General features: G+C 55.6%; 2 protein-coding genes across 4 annotated transcripts; one reads left to right on the top strand and one right to left on the bottom strand.

Moving 5' to 3' along the window:
- The first annotated feature begins 997 nt into the window (after positions 1-997).
- On the top strand, positions 998-7,788 carry Lgals2 (galectin 2). Its single transcript, XM_040754178.1, has 4 exons — positions 998-1,121; positions 5,489-5,571; positions 7,145-7,304; positions 7,478-7,788. The coding sequence occupies exons 1-4, from the start codon at positions 1,116-1,118 to the stop codon at positions 7,619-7,621; spliced, it is 393 nt and encodes a 130-aa protein (XP_040610112.1). The 5' UTR covers positions 998-1,115; the 3' UTR covers positions 7,622-7,788.
- Cdc42ep1 (CDC42 effector protein 1) lies at positions 7,771-15,369 on the bottom strand. Of its 3 annotated transcripts, none has more exons than XM_040754175.1 (4): positions 15,228-15,369; positions 11,930-12,036; positions 10,669-11,396; positions 7,771-9,447 (listed from the first exon to the last, which is right to left on the bottom strand). In XM_040754175.1, exons 3-4 carry the CDS (start codon positions 11,126-11,128, stop codon positions 8,678-8,680), a joined length of 1,230 nt encoding a protein of 409 aa, XP_040610109.1. In that variant the 5' UTR covers positions 11,129-11,396; positions 11,930-12,036; positions 15,228-15,369; the 3' UTR covers positions 7,771-8,677. The 3 variants fall into 3 exon arrangements, with proteins under 3 accessions (XP_040610109.1, XP_040610110.1, XP_040610111.1); XM_040754176.1 differs by having other exon boundaries at positions 11,930-12,115; positions 15,228-15,335; XM_040754177.1 differs by lacking the exon at positions 11,930-12,036 and having other exon boundaries at positions 15,228-15,340.
- Positions 15,370-16,358: the final 989 nt, after the last annotated feature.

Raw genomic sequence — 16,358 nt, forward strand, 5'->3', positions numbered from 1 at the left:
CAAAGCATGCCAAACTCCCAGCACCCCCAGCCCTTGGGTGACTCTGCACATCCGGTCTGCGTCCTGGTAGAGTACACTGTTTGTGCATGGTGCCACAGGGTGTACGTCCTGAATACGCACGCACTCCACCACTGAGCCACCCAGCCCTTACAGATCGTCCACCTCTGGCTTCCTCGTCCTTCTGTTTCGTCTAGTGGCGGCTGAGGCTGAGGCTGGCGTCCAGGGAGAGTGTTCTAACACTCAGTCATGCCTTTCTCTTCTGCTCTTTGACAGTTATAGATACTCACAGGTGCTTTTAAACTTTCCAGTTACACTTGTGTGAGCACGTGTGCCGTGGGGCATGTGTGGAGGTCGAGGGACAGCTCGCAAGAACTGGTTCTTCCCTTCCATCATGTGAGCTCCGGAAACCAAACTTGGCTGGTCAGGCTTGGCAGCAGGCACCCTTATCCGCTGAGCCTCCCCACCGGCCCTGGGTATCACTTTTGAAATGTACATGTGTCTAGCTGGGTGTGGGGCTTTTGCCTGGAATCCCAGCACTTGGGGCAGAAGCAGGGGGATATTGGCGAGTTCAAGGCCAGCCTGGGCAAAATGGACAGACTGTTTCACAAGAATAAAAAGAAGAAGCAAGTTAAATGTGCAATCAGAAAAAGGATGGATGAGAGAAGGAAAAGCAATGTCTTCCAATGACTCATGGCATTGCTGGAAATTAGAAGCTTGGACATTTTTTTACGGAGCTAGCCTGTGTTTTTGTGGTTGTCGGAGCTGGGCCCGCAGGGAGGTTGGGTGGCCTGCCAAGCTCTGGGTGTTTGTGGTTTGGGGGTGGCACTAAGGCCTCCTCCCCTGGGCTCTGTGGAGATCGTGGGGCTGGTAGGAACTGCAGGGAGGCCAGGAAGACGCTCAGGATCGGGAGGGGGGGTGAGGAGCCATCTTCCTGTTTGTTGAGTCCCTGCAGATGCAGGCCAGGAGATATCAGGGAATAAGGGGCCAAAGTCCTTATTTATGGCCTTGGGGTAGTTAATGTGTAATATTCTGAAATATAAGCCTGACCAAGAGGTGATATCTTGAGCCCGAGCCTCTTGGAGCGACTGGGAGAGCTGTGGCCGGGAGCTGTCACCATGTCGGTGAGGGTGCTGGGGGATCCTTCACTCACTTGTCTTTGCTTGAGTGTGTGGTTGGGGTGTGCTGGGGGTCCTCTATTGCTGCACTTCTCTTGGTCTGTTTCTCCATGAGTATCAAAACAGAATGCTGGGTTGCCCGGCATGGTGGCCCACACCTTTAACCCCAGCACTCGGGAGGCAGAGCGTGTGTTTAGCATGTTTGAGTTTGATCTCTAGCACCAAAAAAAACCATGTTTTTAAAGGAATTCGGTGGGATCTGGCTCAGTGGGTAGAGCGCTTGCCCAGCGTGCGTGAAGTCCTAGGTTTGATCTCCAGCACTGCACGTGGTCATGCTACCTGCAAGCCTTGCACTCAAGGGCCAGAGGCAGATGGAACTCCAAGTTTGAGATCAGTCTGGTCTACACAGTAAAATTCCCGACCAGTCAGAGGAACATACTGAGACCTTGTCTCAAAAAAGAAAGAGGCTGGGCATGGTGGTACACACATTTAATCCCGGCACTGGGGAGGCAGAAGCAGGCCGATCTCTGTGAGTTCAACACCAGCCTGGTCCACAGAGTGAGTTCCAGGACAGCCAGGGCTGTTACACAGAGAAACCTGTCTCGGGGAAAAAAAACAGAGGAGAGGAAAGAGAGAGAGAGAGAGAGACAGAGAGACAGAGACAGAGACAGAGAGAGAGGAGAGAGAAAGACTTAAGCTCAAGATGATATTACAGGAGGCCGCCATCTACAAATCGCAAAGGTGTTATTCTCTCTCCAAGAGTGCAGAGCCTTGCTGGGTGTTGGTGGTGCACGCCTTTAATCCCAGCACTCGGGAGGCAGAGGCAGGAGGATCTCTGTGAGTTCGAGGCCAGCCTGGTCTACAGATCGAGTTCCAGGACAGCCTCCAAAACAATACAGAGAAACCCTGTCTCAAAAAACAAAAAACAAACAAACAGTGTGGAGCCTTTGTTCCAATCTGGCTCAGCTGTGGCTTGTGGTGTGATTTTGGACAAGTTGATGCCCCTCTCCTCAGGACTTGGTCTCCCCTGATGTGTATGGAATGGGACCACATGGCATTCTCTGGGGTTCAGATGGTAGGTTCATTTCCTAGACAAACCACTTCAAAATAGGGAGCTCACTACCACAGAGATTTCTCTCTTGGTTCTGGCCAAGTCTGGAATCCAAGGTGGGCAGGGCCTGGCATCCTGTGAAGACTCTGGGGAGGAACTTTACTTATCTGCTCTAGTTTCCTGTGGATGTGGGCGTCCGTAGGGCCCGTCTCCAGAAGCCTCGTAACTACAGGGTTTGCCCCTCTGCATATTGCCCTCCCTTTGGGGGTGTCCAGTTCCCTTTCAGTTAAAAATTTTATTTTGTGAGTATTTTGCCTGTGTGTGTGTGTGTGTGTGTGTGTGTGTGTGCACGCACATGTGCGTGGTACCACGTGCCCCACAGAGGGTACTTGAAGGCATTGGATCCCCTGGAACTAGAATTATGGGTTCTAGCTACAAGAGTAACTCTAACCACTGAGCCACTCTTTGGCCACATTTCCCTTCCTTCTACATCTAGAACATTAGCTACAGTGGATTTAGGACCTACCCCAGACCAATATGATCACATATTAGGTTGTACCAAGACCCTGTTTCCAAGGAGGCCAGAGGAGCAGATGCCAGGCGAGAGGACTAGGATGCAAAGAAGGGGTGCCTCCCCCGCCCTGATCCCATCACTCATTCCACCGTGTCAGGAAGCCAGGAGAGGGTGCATGGCATTGTTTCCCGGGAGCTGGCATGGGCACACACAGTGAGAATGTGAGAGACCGCCATGTCACCATGCTTGCGTTCTTTAGCTCATCTGAAAGGACATCGCAGGGACAGCCGGGCCACCAAGAGCCTGGAGAGAGTAGAATGTCAGTCCGGCTAAAACCCAGAGTAGCTGCTTCCCTTCCCCCTCCAGATCTCTCTGCCTCATGAACGCAGTGAGCTGGTCCCTTGAACACATTTGGTTGAGGCCGTCTAAGAAAGGCTGCTAGGCCCTGGCAAGGAGGGGCCAGCGAGCGTGTGAGCCACCACAAAGTACACAGGATGCCCCAATAGAGACCGGACCACCCCAGTCCCGGGACAGGCCCAGAACCTGCTCTAAGGTGACTGCTACTGAAGCTGACCTGTCCCTGCCATCAGAGCCCCGCCCCCGTGCTCCCTTTATTTCAAATGCACCTGCTCCGTAGCTCATGCCTATAACCCAAGCACCGAGGTCAATGTGGGAGGATCACTTGTTGGAAGCCAGCTTGGGCTATCTAGCAAGTGGGGGTATTTGGGTAGGGTGTCAAGTGGGGGTATTTGGGTAGGGTGCCAAGCCTCCCTTACGTTCGCATCAGCCATCCTCCATCCTTCTTTGTAGTGAGAAAGGACTGATAACCCTCTCACAGCCCTGTTCTTGACCCCACCCCCAAGGCCCTGCCCAGACAGGGGAGCTGATTCAGGAGTTCTTGGTGATGCTTGTCAACAAAATACAACAGCACAAGGAGCTGGAGAGGTGTCAGCAGTTGAGAGCACTGACTGCTCTTCCAGAGGATCTGGGTTCAATTCCCAGCCACCACATGGCAGCTCATAATAGTTGTAATTCCAGGGACATCCAATGTCTTCTTCTGGCCTTTGCAGGCACCAAGCATGCATATGGTATACAGGCATTTATAGGAAAAACTTTAATAACGATTAATAATAATAATAACAGGCTGGAGAGATGGCTCAGAGGTTAAGGGCACTGGCTGCTCTTCCAGAGGACCTGGGTTCAATTCCCAGCAACCACATGGTGACTCACAGCTGACTGTAACTCCAGTTCCAGGAGACCCAACACCCTCACTCAGACATACATGCAGGCAAGACACCAATGCACATAAAAATAAAAAATTATAAAAACAAATTCATTTTAAAAAACAGATAAAGGGCAGGGCAGTGGTGGCGCACGCCTTTAATCCCAGCACTCGGGAGGCAGAGGCAGGCAGATCTCTGTGAGTTCGAGGCTAGGCTGGACCGACAGCCTCCAAAACAATACAGAGAAACCCTGGCTCGTTGGCTCGTAAAAAAACAACAACAACAAAAAAACAAAAACAACAACAAAAAAACAGGTAAAGGAGCCAGCTGCCAAGAAACTTGGGTACTACTGATGGAAGCAAGGGCAGAGGAACAGCTACATAATGCAGGGTGGCCGCCCTCCTTTCTGCCATTTCTGGGTCAGGTGCTGTGCTTGGGCCTCACAAACTGGATACTAACCCTCCTGCAGCCTCCTTGAAAGTGGGTGCTGCTGGTCTTGGGGTCTCCCTCAGATCCATCACACAGTGGGTACTCAACAACTGCTTTTGACTTTTTTTTAAGGGGTGGGTTTGGAATTCTAGGACTTATGCATGCTAGGTAAGTGCTGTACCACTTAGCTACATTCCGGATTTATCAACTAATTTTGTTGTTTGACAATTTTATACTTGCACATAATGTATTCCGATCATTCTTCCATGACCCCTTCTTAGTGTTATGTGTATGGCTGTGCTCGTGCATATGTGTGTGTGTGTGTAAAACCTCAGCTGTCACCTCCAGGGACTGCTGTCCCCTTCCTTTGAGACAAGTTCTCTCAATAGACTGGAGTTTAACATTAATCAGTTATAGGTGGTGGTGGCACATGACTTTAATCCCAGCACTTGGGAGGCAGAGGCAGGCAGAGATCTCTGTGAGTTTGAGGCCAGCCTGGTCTACAGAGTGAGTTCCAAGACAGGCTCCAAAGCTACAGAGAAATCCTGTTTCGAAAAACAAAGAAAACAAGCAGTATAAAATTAATCAATTAGGCTAAAATGCCTGGCCAGGGAGGCCCAGGGATCCATCTGACTCTGCCTCCCTAACTTGGATTGCAAGTAGGCATCACCATATCTCATTGTTTTGTTTTTTTGTTTGTTTTTTTGAGACAGGGTTTCACTGTGTAGCTCTGGCTGACTGGGAGCCTGCTACTTAGGTCAGGTTGACCTCAAATTCACAGAATTCTACCTGCCTCTGCCTCCCAAATGCTAGGATTAAAGGCGTGGCCCGCCATGCTCAGTCTGACGAGGTCATTTGTGCATTGCACCAGTGTTTTGGGTGTGCCGAAGGCAGCACGTTACTTGAACATTGGGAAACTGTAACATCTGCAGGGGTCAGGCTATCCATTCTGTGACCCCCACCCCATCCCTAATCACTTTTTTCTTGGGTTGTGGGGTGGAGAGGAGGGAGGGGGGGGGAGAGCTCTGGGAAGCCTGAGTCAGAGTGCTCCGGTCTCCACAAGGGCAGAGATGCAAGGGAGTCATCCAGAATGGCGTGATAGCAGGGCAATGGGTTCCTCTCACGACTCCCTGAGGGAATTCTTCTGTTGCTCCAGGAGAAATTTGAGATCACAAACTTGGATATGAAACCGGGGATGACCCTGAAGATTAAAGGCAAGATCCACAAGGATGTTAACAGGTGAGCAAGGGGTGGGCAGGGCTGAGGACTGGGACCCTCAATGGGACCCACAAAGGCTCAGGAAGCAGTGACTTTTACATGCTCCTTACCACAGCCCTGCTGGCTCCTGCTAGGAGCCGCCTTTGCATCCTTTGGGTTAGTAACCTTCGGAGTGTCCGAACAGACACTGTGCTCTCTGTTCCTGGTCTCAGTTGCCACCAAAGGGGCAGGTGGGGAAGGCTGGCCCTCTGTCTGGCCCCGCAGGTGTGGAGCCTGTATGAAGAGCCCATGTTCTCCCGGTCACCACCCTCTTAAACAGGGCCTGTGACTCTAACCGGAGGCAGCCACCAGGGGGCAGCAAAGCTTGTTTCCGCGAACTGAGCACTGCAGTTCACTCAGGCAGCTCAGCACTAGGCTGACAAGTATATAGTGTGATGCCAGAATTTTGTGAGATAAACCTCTAGCTCCTGCGTTAGGGAGGAGACAGGCAGACACAAACAGTAGGGGCTCACTGGGCGGTGGTGGCGCACGCCTTTAATCCCAGCACTCGGGAGGCAGAGGCAGGAGGATCTCTGTGAGTTCGAGGCCAGCCTGGTCTACAGAGTGAGTTCCAGGATGACCAGGGATACAGAGAAACCCTTTCTGGAAAAACAAAAACCAACCAAGCAACAACAACAAAACCCCAACAATACAACCACAAAAAAAAGGAGCTCAGAGAGCTCGCTTGCAGAAACATGCAGACATGCCTGGTCTGAGAGCCCCACCCCTGATGGACCCCCAAAACCCAAATGTACTACTTTCAAGGACTCTGAGTGTCAAACCCAGGCTCATCTTGTGGTCCTGTCAAGTGGTACACACCTGCCTGCATCCATCTGGTGACAGTCCTTCAACTGTCTCCCAGGACAGACAGCCCTAATTCCTGAAGTTGTCACTACCAGTAACTCCTCCCCACCCTACCCTGCTCTCCGTCACTCCCCCCCACCCTACCCTGCTCTCCGTCACTCCTCTCCCCCCCCCCCGACCCTACCCTGCTCTCCGTCACTCCCCCCACCCTACCCTGCTCTCCGTCACTCCCCCCACCCTACCCTACCCTGCTCTCCGTCACTCCCCCCACCCTACCCTGCTCTCCGTCACTCCTCTCCCCCCCCCGACCCTACCCTGCTCTCCGTCACTCCCCCCACCCTACCCTGCTCTCCGTCACTCCCCCCCACCCTACCCTGCTCTCCGTCACTCCCCCTACCCTGCTCTCCATCACTCCCCCCACCCTACCCTGCTCTCCGTCACTCCCCCCACCCTACCCTGCTCTCCGTCACTCCCCCCACCCTACCCTGCTCTCCGTCACTCCCCCTACCCTGCTCTCCGTCACTCCCCCCCTACCCTGCTCTCCGTCACTCCTCTCCCCCCGACCCTACCCTGCTCTCCGTCACTCCCCCCACCCTACCCTACCCTGCTCTCCGTCACTCCCCCCACCCTACCCTACCCTGCTCTCCGTCACTCCTCTCCCCCCCCGACCCTACCCTGCTCTCCGTCACTCACCCCCTGCTCTCCGTCACTCCCCCCACCCTACCCTGCTCTCCATCACTCCTCCCTATAGCTTCACCGTTAACCTGGGCCAGGCGCAAGACAAGCTGAACCTACATTTTAACCCCCGCTTCAACGAATCCACCATTGTCTGCAACACTCGTGACGGCAGCAGCTGGGGACAAGAGCAACGAGAGAGTCACATGTGCTTCAGTGCAGGGTCAGAGGTCAAGGTGAGGTCACACGGGAGCCCAAATGATGGCCTTCCTGTCTGGACATGGGAGCACCCCCCCCGCCCTCCTGACATGGGAGCACCCCCTCCTGACATGGGAGCACTCCCCTCCTGACATGGGAGCACCCCCCCACCCCCACCCCCGTCCTCCTGACATGCTCCCTCCCCTTGCAGTTCACTGTGGCCTTCCACAATCATGAGTTCAAGGTGACGCTACCTGACGGGCACACGGTGACCTTCCCCAACAGGCTGGGCCACAACCACCTGCCCTACCTAGGCATGGTTGGGCTCCACATCTCCTCCTTCAAGCTTGAGTGAGCACACAGCTCCTCAGAACGAGACCTCAGCCCACAAACCCGTCCCAGCCCCCCTGCGAGTCCCATCAGAACCACAGCCTTCCGGCCCTGCGCTTCCACGATTCACTCGCAGCTTCTGCCCTTCTGACTAACTCCAAGGCCAAGAGCAAATAAAAGAATCCACATTTATTATTTCTACACTGAGATCTGTTAGCACTTCCCATGTGGGCTGACGCTCCCCACCTTTGGTATAAGGTTGGAAACTGAGGCACAGGGCGTTCGCTGCGGAGAGGAGAGGGTGGGAGGTGCCCCCGAGCCACCCTGTACATGTAAACCTGCCTCCCTCCTGGCCACCTGAGCACCTGCCAAGCTGCCCCGCGGGATTATGGGGCAGATACTGGTTCCAGGCACCTGGGGCCAGGGTGTTCCAGGAACTGCAGATAAGGGTCCCACCTGGGCCTCTTATCATTGAGCATTCCAGGTTGGTTACTCATTACCTTTCCACCCCCCCTTCTAGCTGGGGAGCCTGAAAGGGGGTCCTCAACTCTCCAAACTCCCAGCAGGGGAAAGGGCATCTGAGTCGGGGCTGCCCCTTGGCTTCTTAGGCAGTTAACTTTTATCAGGAAGGCTTTTACGTTCAGGCACAGGCGGCTGCGGCACGCAGAAGACAGAATCTGCTGCAAGGTCACACCTGACCTTTCTCTGGAACTGAGGAGGAGCCTGGAACAGGGCTGTTGAGGACGCAGTGGTGGCCTTCTGGGGCGGCTCTAAGTGAGCAGGGACAGGCAGTCCACCCGGAGACAATGGCCCTGTGTGGTCCTCCCCCCAGCCAGGAGTCATCTGGGGCACAAAAGCCACACTGTGAGGTCATGGGGTTGGCATGGGGTGTGACCAAGGATTAGTGGGCCTAGATGCAGTGGAGGGAGTTGGATCAAGTCACTAAGGATCCCCTCACCCATGTCTGCCTTGCATAGACCAGGAGGGATCTGGGGCTAGCTCCAGTTGGGCAGATGTGGTTGTTAGGTGACGGTGGTGAGCTCAGCCCCTGCTCTCTGTGAGTCCTGAGGATGGCAGGGCCTCACACCTTGACTTCATCATCTTCCTCAGCGTCAGCAAATTCAAAGGCACTGGCCTGCACCGTGCTGGGCACGGGGGCTCTGCCGCTGGCAGGCGGTGCGCTCCATTCTTCATTCAGGCTCTCCCAGGAGCCGTGGACTTGGGGCAGCACCCCTGCCAGCTCCTGTCGAGCATGCATTTCAGTGTAGTGGCGGCTGGCCCGGCTGGCACCCCAGCCGGCTCCACACCCGCCAAAGGCCATGCCGGGAGGTACCTGGGGATTCTCTCCCACAGGACTGGGCTTTACCTCAGCCACAGGGTCCAATACAGCAGTTACCCCATTGGGGAAATGTCCATGGGACGGGGGGCTTGCTGCAGGAGCTGGGAGGCTTGTCACAGGGTCTAGGGTGGTTACGGCACGGGTTGGGGGTTTTGCAGTCGGGGCAGGGGGCGTTGCTGCTGAGGTGGGGGGATTGGCAGCAGGGGCTGGGGTCTCAGCTACTGGGGCTTCTGAAAGATTCATGGCTCCCAGCAGCTCACTGAGGAGCGAGGGACCTAGGTCAAGGTCAAAACGGAAAGACAAGAGAGAGTCAGAGCGTCGAAGCTCTGGCTCACAGGGGAAGGAATTCTGCTCTCGGTCTTGAGCATGGTCCCGGTCCCGGTCCCGGTCCTGGTCCCGGTCCTGGTCCCGGTCCTGGTCCCGGTCCCGGTTCCGGTCCTGGTCACGGTCTCGGTTGTTGTGCTTTTCCACACGTGGCAGGCGTGAGATAGTGCAGAACCCTGAATCTAGGCCTAGCAGAGAAATGGGGAGGAAGTCAGCACTGGGTCTCTCGCCTGTTGAGAACAACCCTGCCTTACCACGTGGCCCTTGGTAAGCTGTACCCTTGAAGGCCCTACTTCTCTCCCTCTCCAATGTAAGGACCCCACAGCCTTCCAAGTGACCTCTGAAACTAACCCTCACCCCACGTTGCAAAGGAGCAAATGGAAGTTCAGTTTGGGACGGGGCAGACCTTGCCTAAAGCCAGCCTGTCAGGCTTTGAAACTAAGCCTGCAGCTTGAATCTTGACACCCAATCCCTGGTGTGGACTTGGCCGAGGCTCCTGGTTCACTAATGAGACTGACTACAAGTGAACTTTCGGGTTTACCCCTGGGCACACATAGAAACCAGAAGCCAGGGCCTGGTCAGAGAAATCACCGGTTCTCAGGACAGGGACATGCCCTCCAAAGATTACCAGCCCGACTAGGGCTTCCAGGCCTGACACCAGGCTAATAATCACTGCGGTCCCTGGACCTATGGTGGCAGCAAGACTGTAATGCAGAGCACAGCCATGTGGGGGCAGCAGTAACCCATGGTCTCCTGCCAAGGCCAAGGTGGCATTCACACCTGAAGCAATTTGTCAAGTTACATGAGTCTTTGTTCAAGGAACAGCTCTGTCCCAAGCACCTGTTACAGAACCGCCTAATGCATATCTGACTTCACTCAATCTTTTTCAGTTTTGTTGTTTGGAACAGGGTCTTGCTATGTAGCCTAGGCTGTCCTGGAACTCACTACATAGATCAGACAGCATTGCGATTAAGGGACCCGCACAGGTGAGGACTGGGGTTCAGGGGTCTGTGCGATTACTGCAGCTGCAAGAACAGGCCTGGAAACCAGAGTGGGCTCAGAGAGCCTCACGTGATTCCCTCTGACACGGGTGGGGGGGCTGCTTAGTGGAAGGAAACAGGAAGCAAGGAACTAGCCTGAGAGTCCAGAGACGGGGAAAGCTTGTCGGAGTCACAGAGCTGCTAGAATGCAGGCTCTATTTCTATCTCAGCCTCAGTGTTATGAGGCCTAAGCAGGCCGGCAGCACCCTCCTCCCTAATGCCGCCACCACCCCCACCCTCAGCACAGGTTGGGGCGCAGACTCCACTGGGAGGTCTAGCAGCTGTGGGGAAAGGCCTGGCAGAACCCCACAATCTCTCTGGGCTTGAACTCTGGCAATGGAAAAAGAGACTGTGAGCCCGGGTCCTCACCGTAACCATAGCGGCCGTCTGTGTAGCTGGCAGGACTGTCAAAGCTGAGCTTGCCCACCACCAGGCTGTCATAGGTGGCCTGGTTGAGCTGGGGCAAGGAGATGGCGTTCTTGATGATGGGCGAGACGGCAGGGGGCGCAGGTGAGGACGCAGTGGGGGAGGCCATCCTTCGAGGCGGCACCCCCACCCTGCGCACCTGCTGGAGCTTCCTGGCCAGGAAATTTCGGGGTGAGCGGTGGGTGTCTCCAGAGCGGCCCCCATGGTTGCTGAGGAAGGAAGTGTCGCCGAAGACATCCCCACCACGGCCCACATGCATGGTGTGGCGGAAGTCCCCGAGTGGGGGGCTGATCATGTCTGCTGTCAGGCGCCTCTTTCCATGGGAACTGGACACCCATCCTACGGGAGACAGCTTGCCCAGGCTCATGGTGGGGGCTCCTGTGCCCCCCTGGGGGCCGGGCATCCGCTTTGGCTGCTTACAACTTCTGGTCCATGCCCAGCTAGGGCCAGGGAAGGTGGCGGGCTGGGCTCAGGGACCCTTCTCAGCCTTTTTATTGACGAAGATGGCGGAGCAGAAGCCAACCCTTGACTGAACGACGGCGCTGTCCCCAGTGCTGAGGCTGGGGGAGTCTATTGCTTCTCTCTCCCGGAGGCCCTGCCCCTGGTTCTGGTGAGGCTGGTGATCAGAGAGGACACGAGGAGACGGGTGGTCCCTGTCCTGGGGTGGAGACCTGGAAGGGGAGAGACAGCACTGTGGCATGGCAGCGGAAGAGGAAATCCGAGTTCAAACAGTAGCCGCCCAAGAGAACAAATGAAGCTACCCAACAACGTATGGTCCCTTGATTAGAGCCAGCCAGACATACTTCTGCATGTGAGCACACGGACACAGGCACCCACATACACGGGCACGCCAGAGTTTGAGGACAGGCAGCGTGGACCGCATGGTGATCAGAAGCGTGGATGCCTCTGAGCGCCATTGCCGGACTCCATTCTGCTCCGAGTTCACAGCGGGCACCAGTGAAGCAGAAAAGTGACCGATCAGTACCTTCGGGCCAGGTGCCAATGACTCTTGCACACATCAGGCGGCTCACACACTAGCCCCGCTGGAGGCCCTAGTGTCGGAATGAGAACCTGACTTAAAAGTGTAGTGACCTGCCTGTGGGTCTCTCGGGAAGAAATGAGAGAGGTGAGCGCCCCATCCCAGCAACCTGGAGCCCCTTTGCTGGCATATTCTAGTTCTCTGGGGGTTCAAATCTATTCTCACCTGGAGAGGTCAGGAGAAAGGAGGCGCCCTGCCAAGGTTTTGTGTGCACCACCTGCCACGGAGCCAGCACTGACGTTCCTCAGAGCCCTCTGCCTCCAAGGTGCTTCCTGGAAAAGGGATCCTGTGGTCACAAGTGGCCTCTTCCAGCCGGCTCCTGCGTGCTCAGACAGACTGCTCTGAGGCGGCCTGGAGAGAGGGCTTTATCATTTGCTCAGCTTGATGGCAGAGCCATGTTGGGGAACAAGTTTTAGAAAAAAAAAATAGCCCTATGGGTGCCAAAAGCTACTCCCTACGTACCACTATCCTTCCTGATCCCTCGCCTGCTTCCTCCGCTGTCCTGACCTCAGAGGGTCCCCCTGTGTCCCCTCTTCTCTTTCTCAAGGAGCTGGAGGGCACTTAGGACCCTGCAGCCCATACTCTGGTTTTCTATGACCCGGAGAGGGCCAAGCTCGCTCAAGGTCTCATCAAAAAGCTAGTCCAAACTTGAACTCGGGGCCGCTGACTCACATAAGCCCTTGCCGGCTTTCGGGGCCCAGTCTTGTTTCCCCAAGCGCTTTGAGGGTGGGGCGATGCCTGGATTTTCCTGCCTCCCTCCCTCCCAGCGCCTAACACGTGGCCAAATCCACAGCCAGGCTAATCATGAGCTGAGATAACCTTCCGGCCAGAGGACCACCCCCTGGTAGAGTAGAGTAGACTGGGGACTTGTGCTCACCCTGTGACCTTGGGCAAGTCACCACACACCTGTTCGACTGATAAAGATCTAGACCTGAGTTTCAACTTTTCTTTTTTTAATTTTCTCAACCTTAGCTGCAGCCTCCAAGCATAAAGTTCTCAATGCAGCCCTTCTATAATGTTATTTGAAATTCAAAATAGGTTAACTAACAAGATAAAACAAAGAGGAGAACTGGACAAAGCTTGCTTTGTTTTGGGACCGCATTCTCTTCCTTCCCACCATGGGATCCTCCTTCAGTTCTAGCTCCTCCCCCTTGGGGGGGGACTTCTGAATCATCCCTTTCCCTGGCACCCCCAGCGCCGAGAAGTCCTCGTGGAATGTTTGCTGAGGTTATAAAGCACTCTGCTTGTTGTTGGCTGACCAGTGACATGATGTCATCAGATGATTCTCCAACACCCCCTTGAGGCAGGAAGGCTGGCCGAGGCTACAAAGAGCACTGACAAGCCCAGGGAACAGACTCGCCCAAGGTCCCGTGGCAGGTAAACACGGGCCAGGTTTCCCAGCTCCACACAAGGCTAGTCTCTAAACTTCAGTCGGAAGGAAGGAGCTGTGCAGCCTGGTGGGACTCACTTTGCAAAAGGCACGTGGAGGAGTCAACTGTGTCTACCATGTGGACACAGCCGCCCCCCTCCCCCCGCCCCCAATTCTCTAACTTCTGGGTTTCTTCCAGGCTCCTGCCCCGTGCAACCCCCCCCCCACCAACCTTGGTGATGAAGCCACCCCCCAAACACCTCTGGGTAACATCTAGATAGCATTCTCTACGTCTACACAATCTACAGCAGCAGAGTATCCTGGCCCAACGTCAGCTACTGTCTTCCCATGGAGAAAACAGGAAGGAGGCGGTCTCCCAGGCAGAGAAAGGAGGAAGGGGCAGAAGATGAAAAAAACTCAGTTCTCTCACCCTGGATCAGACAGGCCTGGGTTCAGATCCAACACGGCATCAGTAAGGGGCATCTTTCCTTCTAGTGACCCTTGGTGGCTGTCACCCTTGGTGGCCGTCACCCTTGGTGCTAGCCACAGACCACCGCTGGCCTTTACATGTGCTGGGTGTTGTTGAGCTACAAGGACCCTTTTCTCAAAGGCCCAGGAAACAGCCCCTGTAAAACGCCCAGCTCACCATTTTACCCGGGAAAGTGAACCCCAAGTCACAGAACAGAAACAGCGTGCTCGCTGGGGCTTGCTTACATTCTACCAACGCTGGCTGAAGAGCTTTGCCAGTGGCGTGACAGTGGCAGGATCGGGGGAGTTACCAGAGGGAGGAACGGGGGTCCTGGCTCTGCAGTCCAGCATCTATGACCTGGGCATGAGCCGCCACAGGTGAGCCGCCAGTATCCCAGGAGCTCTTAAATTTACTCGTCAACTGTATGGGCACTTGGCGAGAGCTCCCTCGGTAGTAACGGCCACAGCTTGGGGGCTTTGGCAGGATGCACTCGCTCAGAGGCCAACAGGGGTGGCAAGGAAGCCACTGGATGGTGGGGAAGGGCCGGGGTAGGGGTGGCCTGCGGCTTCTTGTAGTACTTAGATGCTCCCTCAGGCAGGTGCGCAAGGCCCCGGCCCGGGGAAGCCTGATTGGGGATGGGGGGCGCACAGCTCTTTAACATCAACGCAGGACTGTGGAATTATGTTACTTCTGATGCCCCCAGTCTGTGACATTTGGGATTAGAAGTTAAGTCCTCCAGCACTCTGAGGTGGAAGACAGGGAAACTGAGGCCAGAAAGGGGGTGGTAAGCTGCTAAATTTCACTACCCTTAGGATAGGAGGAGGCGCCTCGGGCCATTAGGGAGCAAAGTGGGAGGAGAAATGAGGGGTTTTTGTTTGTTTGTTGACAAGGTCTCCCAAAATAGTCTAGGCTGACATCGAAATTGTGACCCTCCTGTCTCAGTTTCCCAAGTGTTGGGATTAACTTGTGTGCCACTACCGATTTACTAAGATGCCTTCTTGCCCCAGCACCCCAATTAAAGCTAAGCAGCCCTCCACTCTGCCTCTGTGTTCTCTCAGCCTCAGTTTCCCGGTCTGGAAAACGGGCTTCAAACTTGGCGAGTCTTGCATAGTTGGGACAAGGGCAGAATCTGTCAGTTGGCATGGGAAGTTCAAGAAAAACTTCAACCAGGAAACATTCCCTTCTGGGGACCTCGGAGGGGAGACTTTGGAGTGTCCCCTGCTCCGGTCCGGCGCGGGCAGCGGTTGCGGTGGCCAGAAGGGAACCGGACGGGATGACCTCATCCATTGCTCCAGTCTGGAATGTAGCTGGGGAGGGGGCAGGGTGCCCTGTCCCCGTCTGTCCGCCCGCCACCCCCCCCCCCAGCTTCCCGCTACCGCGCTGGCGTCGCCAAGGGGCCCTGGGATCCTTTCCTTTCCGCTGCCCGCGCAGGAATGCGCGCCGACGGCCCTGGGCTCGTCCTTTGCCCGCCTCCCGTTTAGTGCTCTGGCCTCCGATCCCTGGTCCCCTGTGCCCTCCCGCAACGTGACAAAACAACCCTAGAAATCTGCGCTTCCTGACCTTCTACAGGTTAGCCCCACGCGCCCAAGACGGTGCGCACTCCCCCGGCCCGCGCCCGCGGTTACCTCGTGTCGTCGAGCCCGGGGGTCCAGTGACGGGCGCGCTGGCGCGTCCCTGCGCAACCCAAGAGTCGCTGGGCCGGTCTGCGCCGCCCTGGCCGCGGGCTTGGTGGCCGGATCCCCGGGCGGGGGCGGGCTGCGGGATCCCTCCGCCCCTGCTCCGCCCGCAGCGGCCGCGCCCCCTCCTGGGCTAGCCACGCTGCTAGGGCTGCAGGGGCGCGGCGGGGGTGCCAAGCCAGGCCCCTGCCCGCCGCCCCTAGGCGGGGCGACCTCGGGAATGTTCGCTCTGTCCGGAGCCGGGACTGCCCAGAGAGGCCGGCCACTGGAACTCTTTGCTGCCCACTGCTTCTCAGATGACCTCGGGGAATCCAGGGCTGACAACTGTGGCCTGGGTCTCCAGCCTTTCTCTGCTGGAGCTGGAGGAACTGACTGGACGACTTTGGATTTTTTAAAAGTGTGGGGCATTCACTCTTTCCCTTTCTCTTCAGCCCCCTCCTGGCCACCCAATAATAGCACCATGAGGTGCCAGCAGAGCACTTAGCTTCTCTAGGGAAGAGTCCACACGTAGAGACACCAGCAGTCTAGCATGTGGTAATGTCATAGACCCTAAAGCTGGTATGACCCTTCTTCCTTCCAGTGCCTCAGTTTCCCCACGGGGCGGGGCTGGCGAGATGGCTCAGCAGTTAAGAGTGTTTCCTGCTCTTTCAGAGGATGGAAGTTCTGTTCTCAACACACACACACACACACACACACACATACACACACACACACACACACTCTCTCTCTCTCTATTAAAGTGGACTTATCACACCAGACATCAGTTATTACATTATCTCCTGTTCCCTGCTCTAGCAACTAGGAGAGTTGTTGAACAGGTAAATGAGGTCACACCTTAGAGATTGTCAGTGAGGCCCCCCTACTTCAAAGAAGGCACGGAGTCAGTCATGCTCACTGGAGAGATCGTGTTGTTCCCTCTTGCTCTCCGAGGACAGGCAGGAATCCTGGGAGTTGCCTGTGGCACAGACAGGTCCCCAAGGCAGTCTGGCAGTGGGATATTAAGTGAGGTTCCCAGAAAGAGAGGAAAACTGGGTTAAGACCTAAAGAGATCAAAGAGCAACAGAGAGCCTGGGGAGTTCA

Source organism: Mesocricetus auratus, unplaced genomic scaffold (assembly GCF_017639785.1).
Source record: "Mesocricetus auratus isolate SY011 unplaced genomic scaffold, BCM_Maur_2.0 Super-Scaffold_100010, whole genome shotgun sequence".
NCBI classification, from domain to species: Eukaryota; Metazoa; Chordata; class Mammalia; order Rodentia; family Cricetidae; genus Mesocricetus; species Mesocricetus auratus.

Bases quoted from the DNA above. Each gene is read 5' to 3' on its own strand.
- Lgals2 (XM_040754178.1), top strand. The intron at 5,572-7,144 runs GTGAGCAAGGGG...TCCTCCCTATAG, and splicing joins ATCCACAAGGATGTTAACAG to CTTCACCGTTAACCTGGGCC. The intron at 7,305-7,477 runs GTGAGGTCACAC...CTCCCCTTGCAG, and splicing joins GTGCAGGGTCAGAGGTCAAG to TTCACTGTGGCCTTCCACAA.
- Cdc42ep1 (XM_040754175.1), bottom strand. From the start codon at position 11,128: ATGCCCGGCCCCCAGGGGGGCACAGGAGCCCCCACCATGAGCCTGGGC. The intron at 9,448-10,668 runs GTGAGGACCCGG...TTTCTCTGCTAG, and splicing joins AGACGGCCGCTATGGTTACG to GCCTAGATTCAGGGTTCTGC.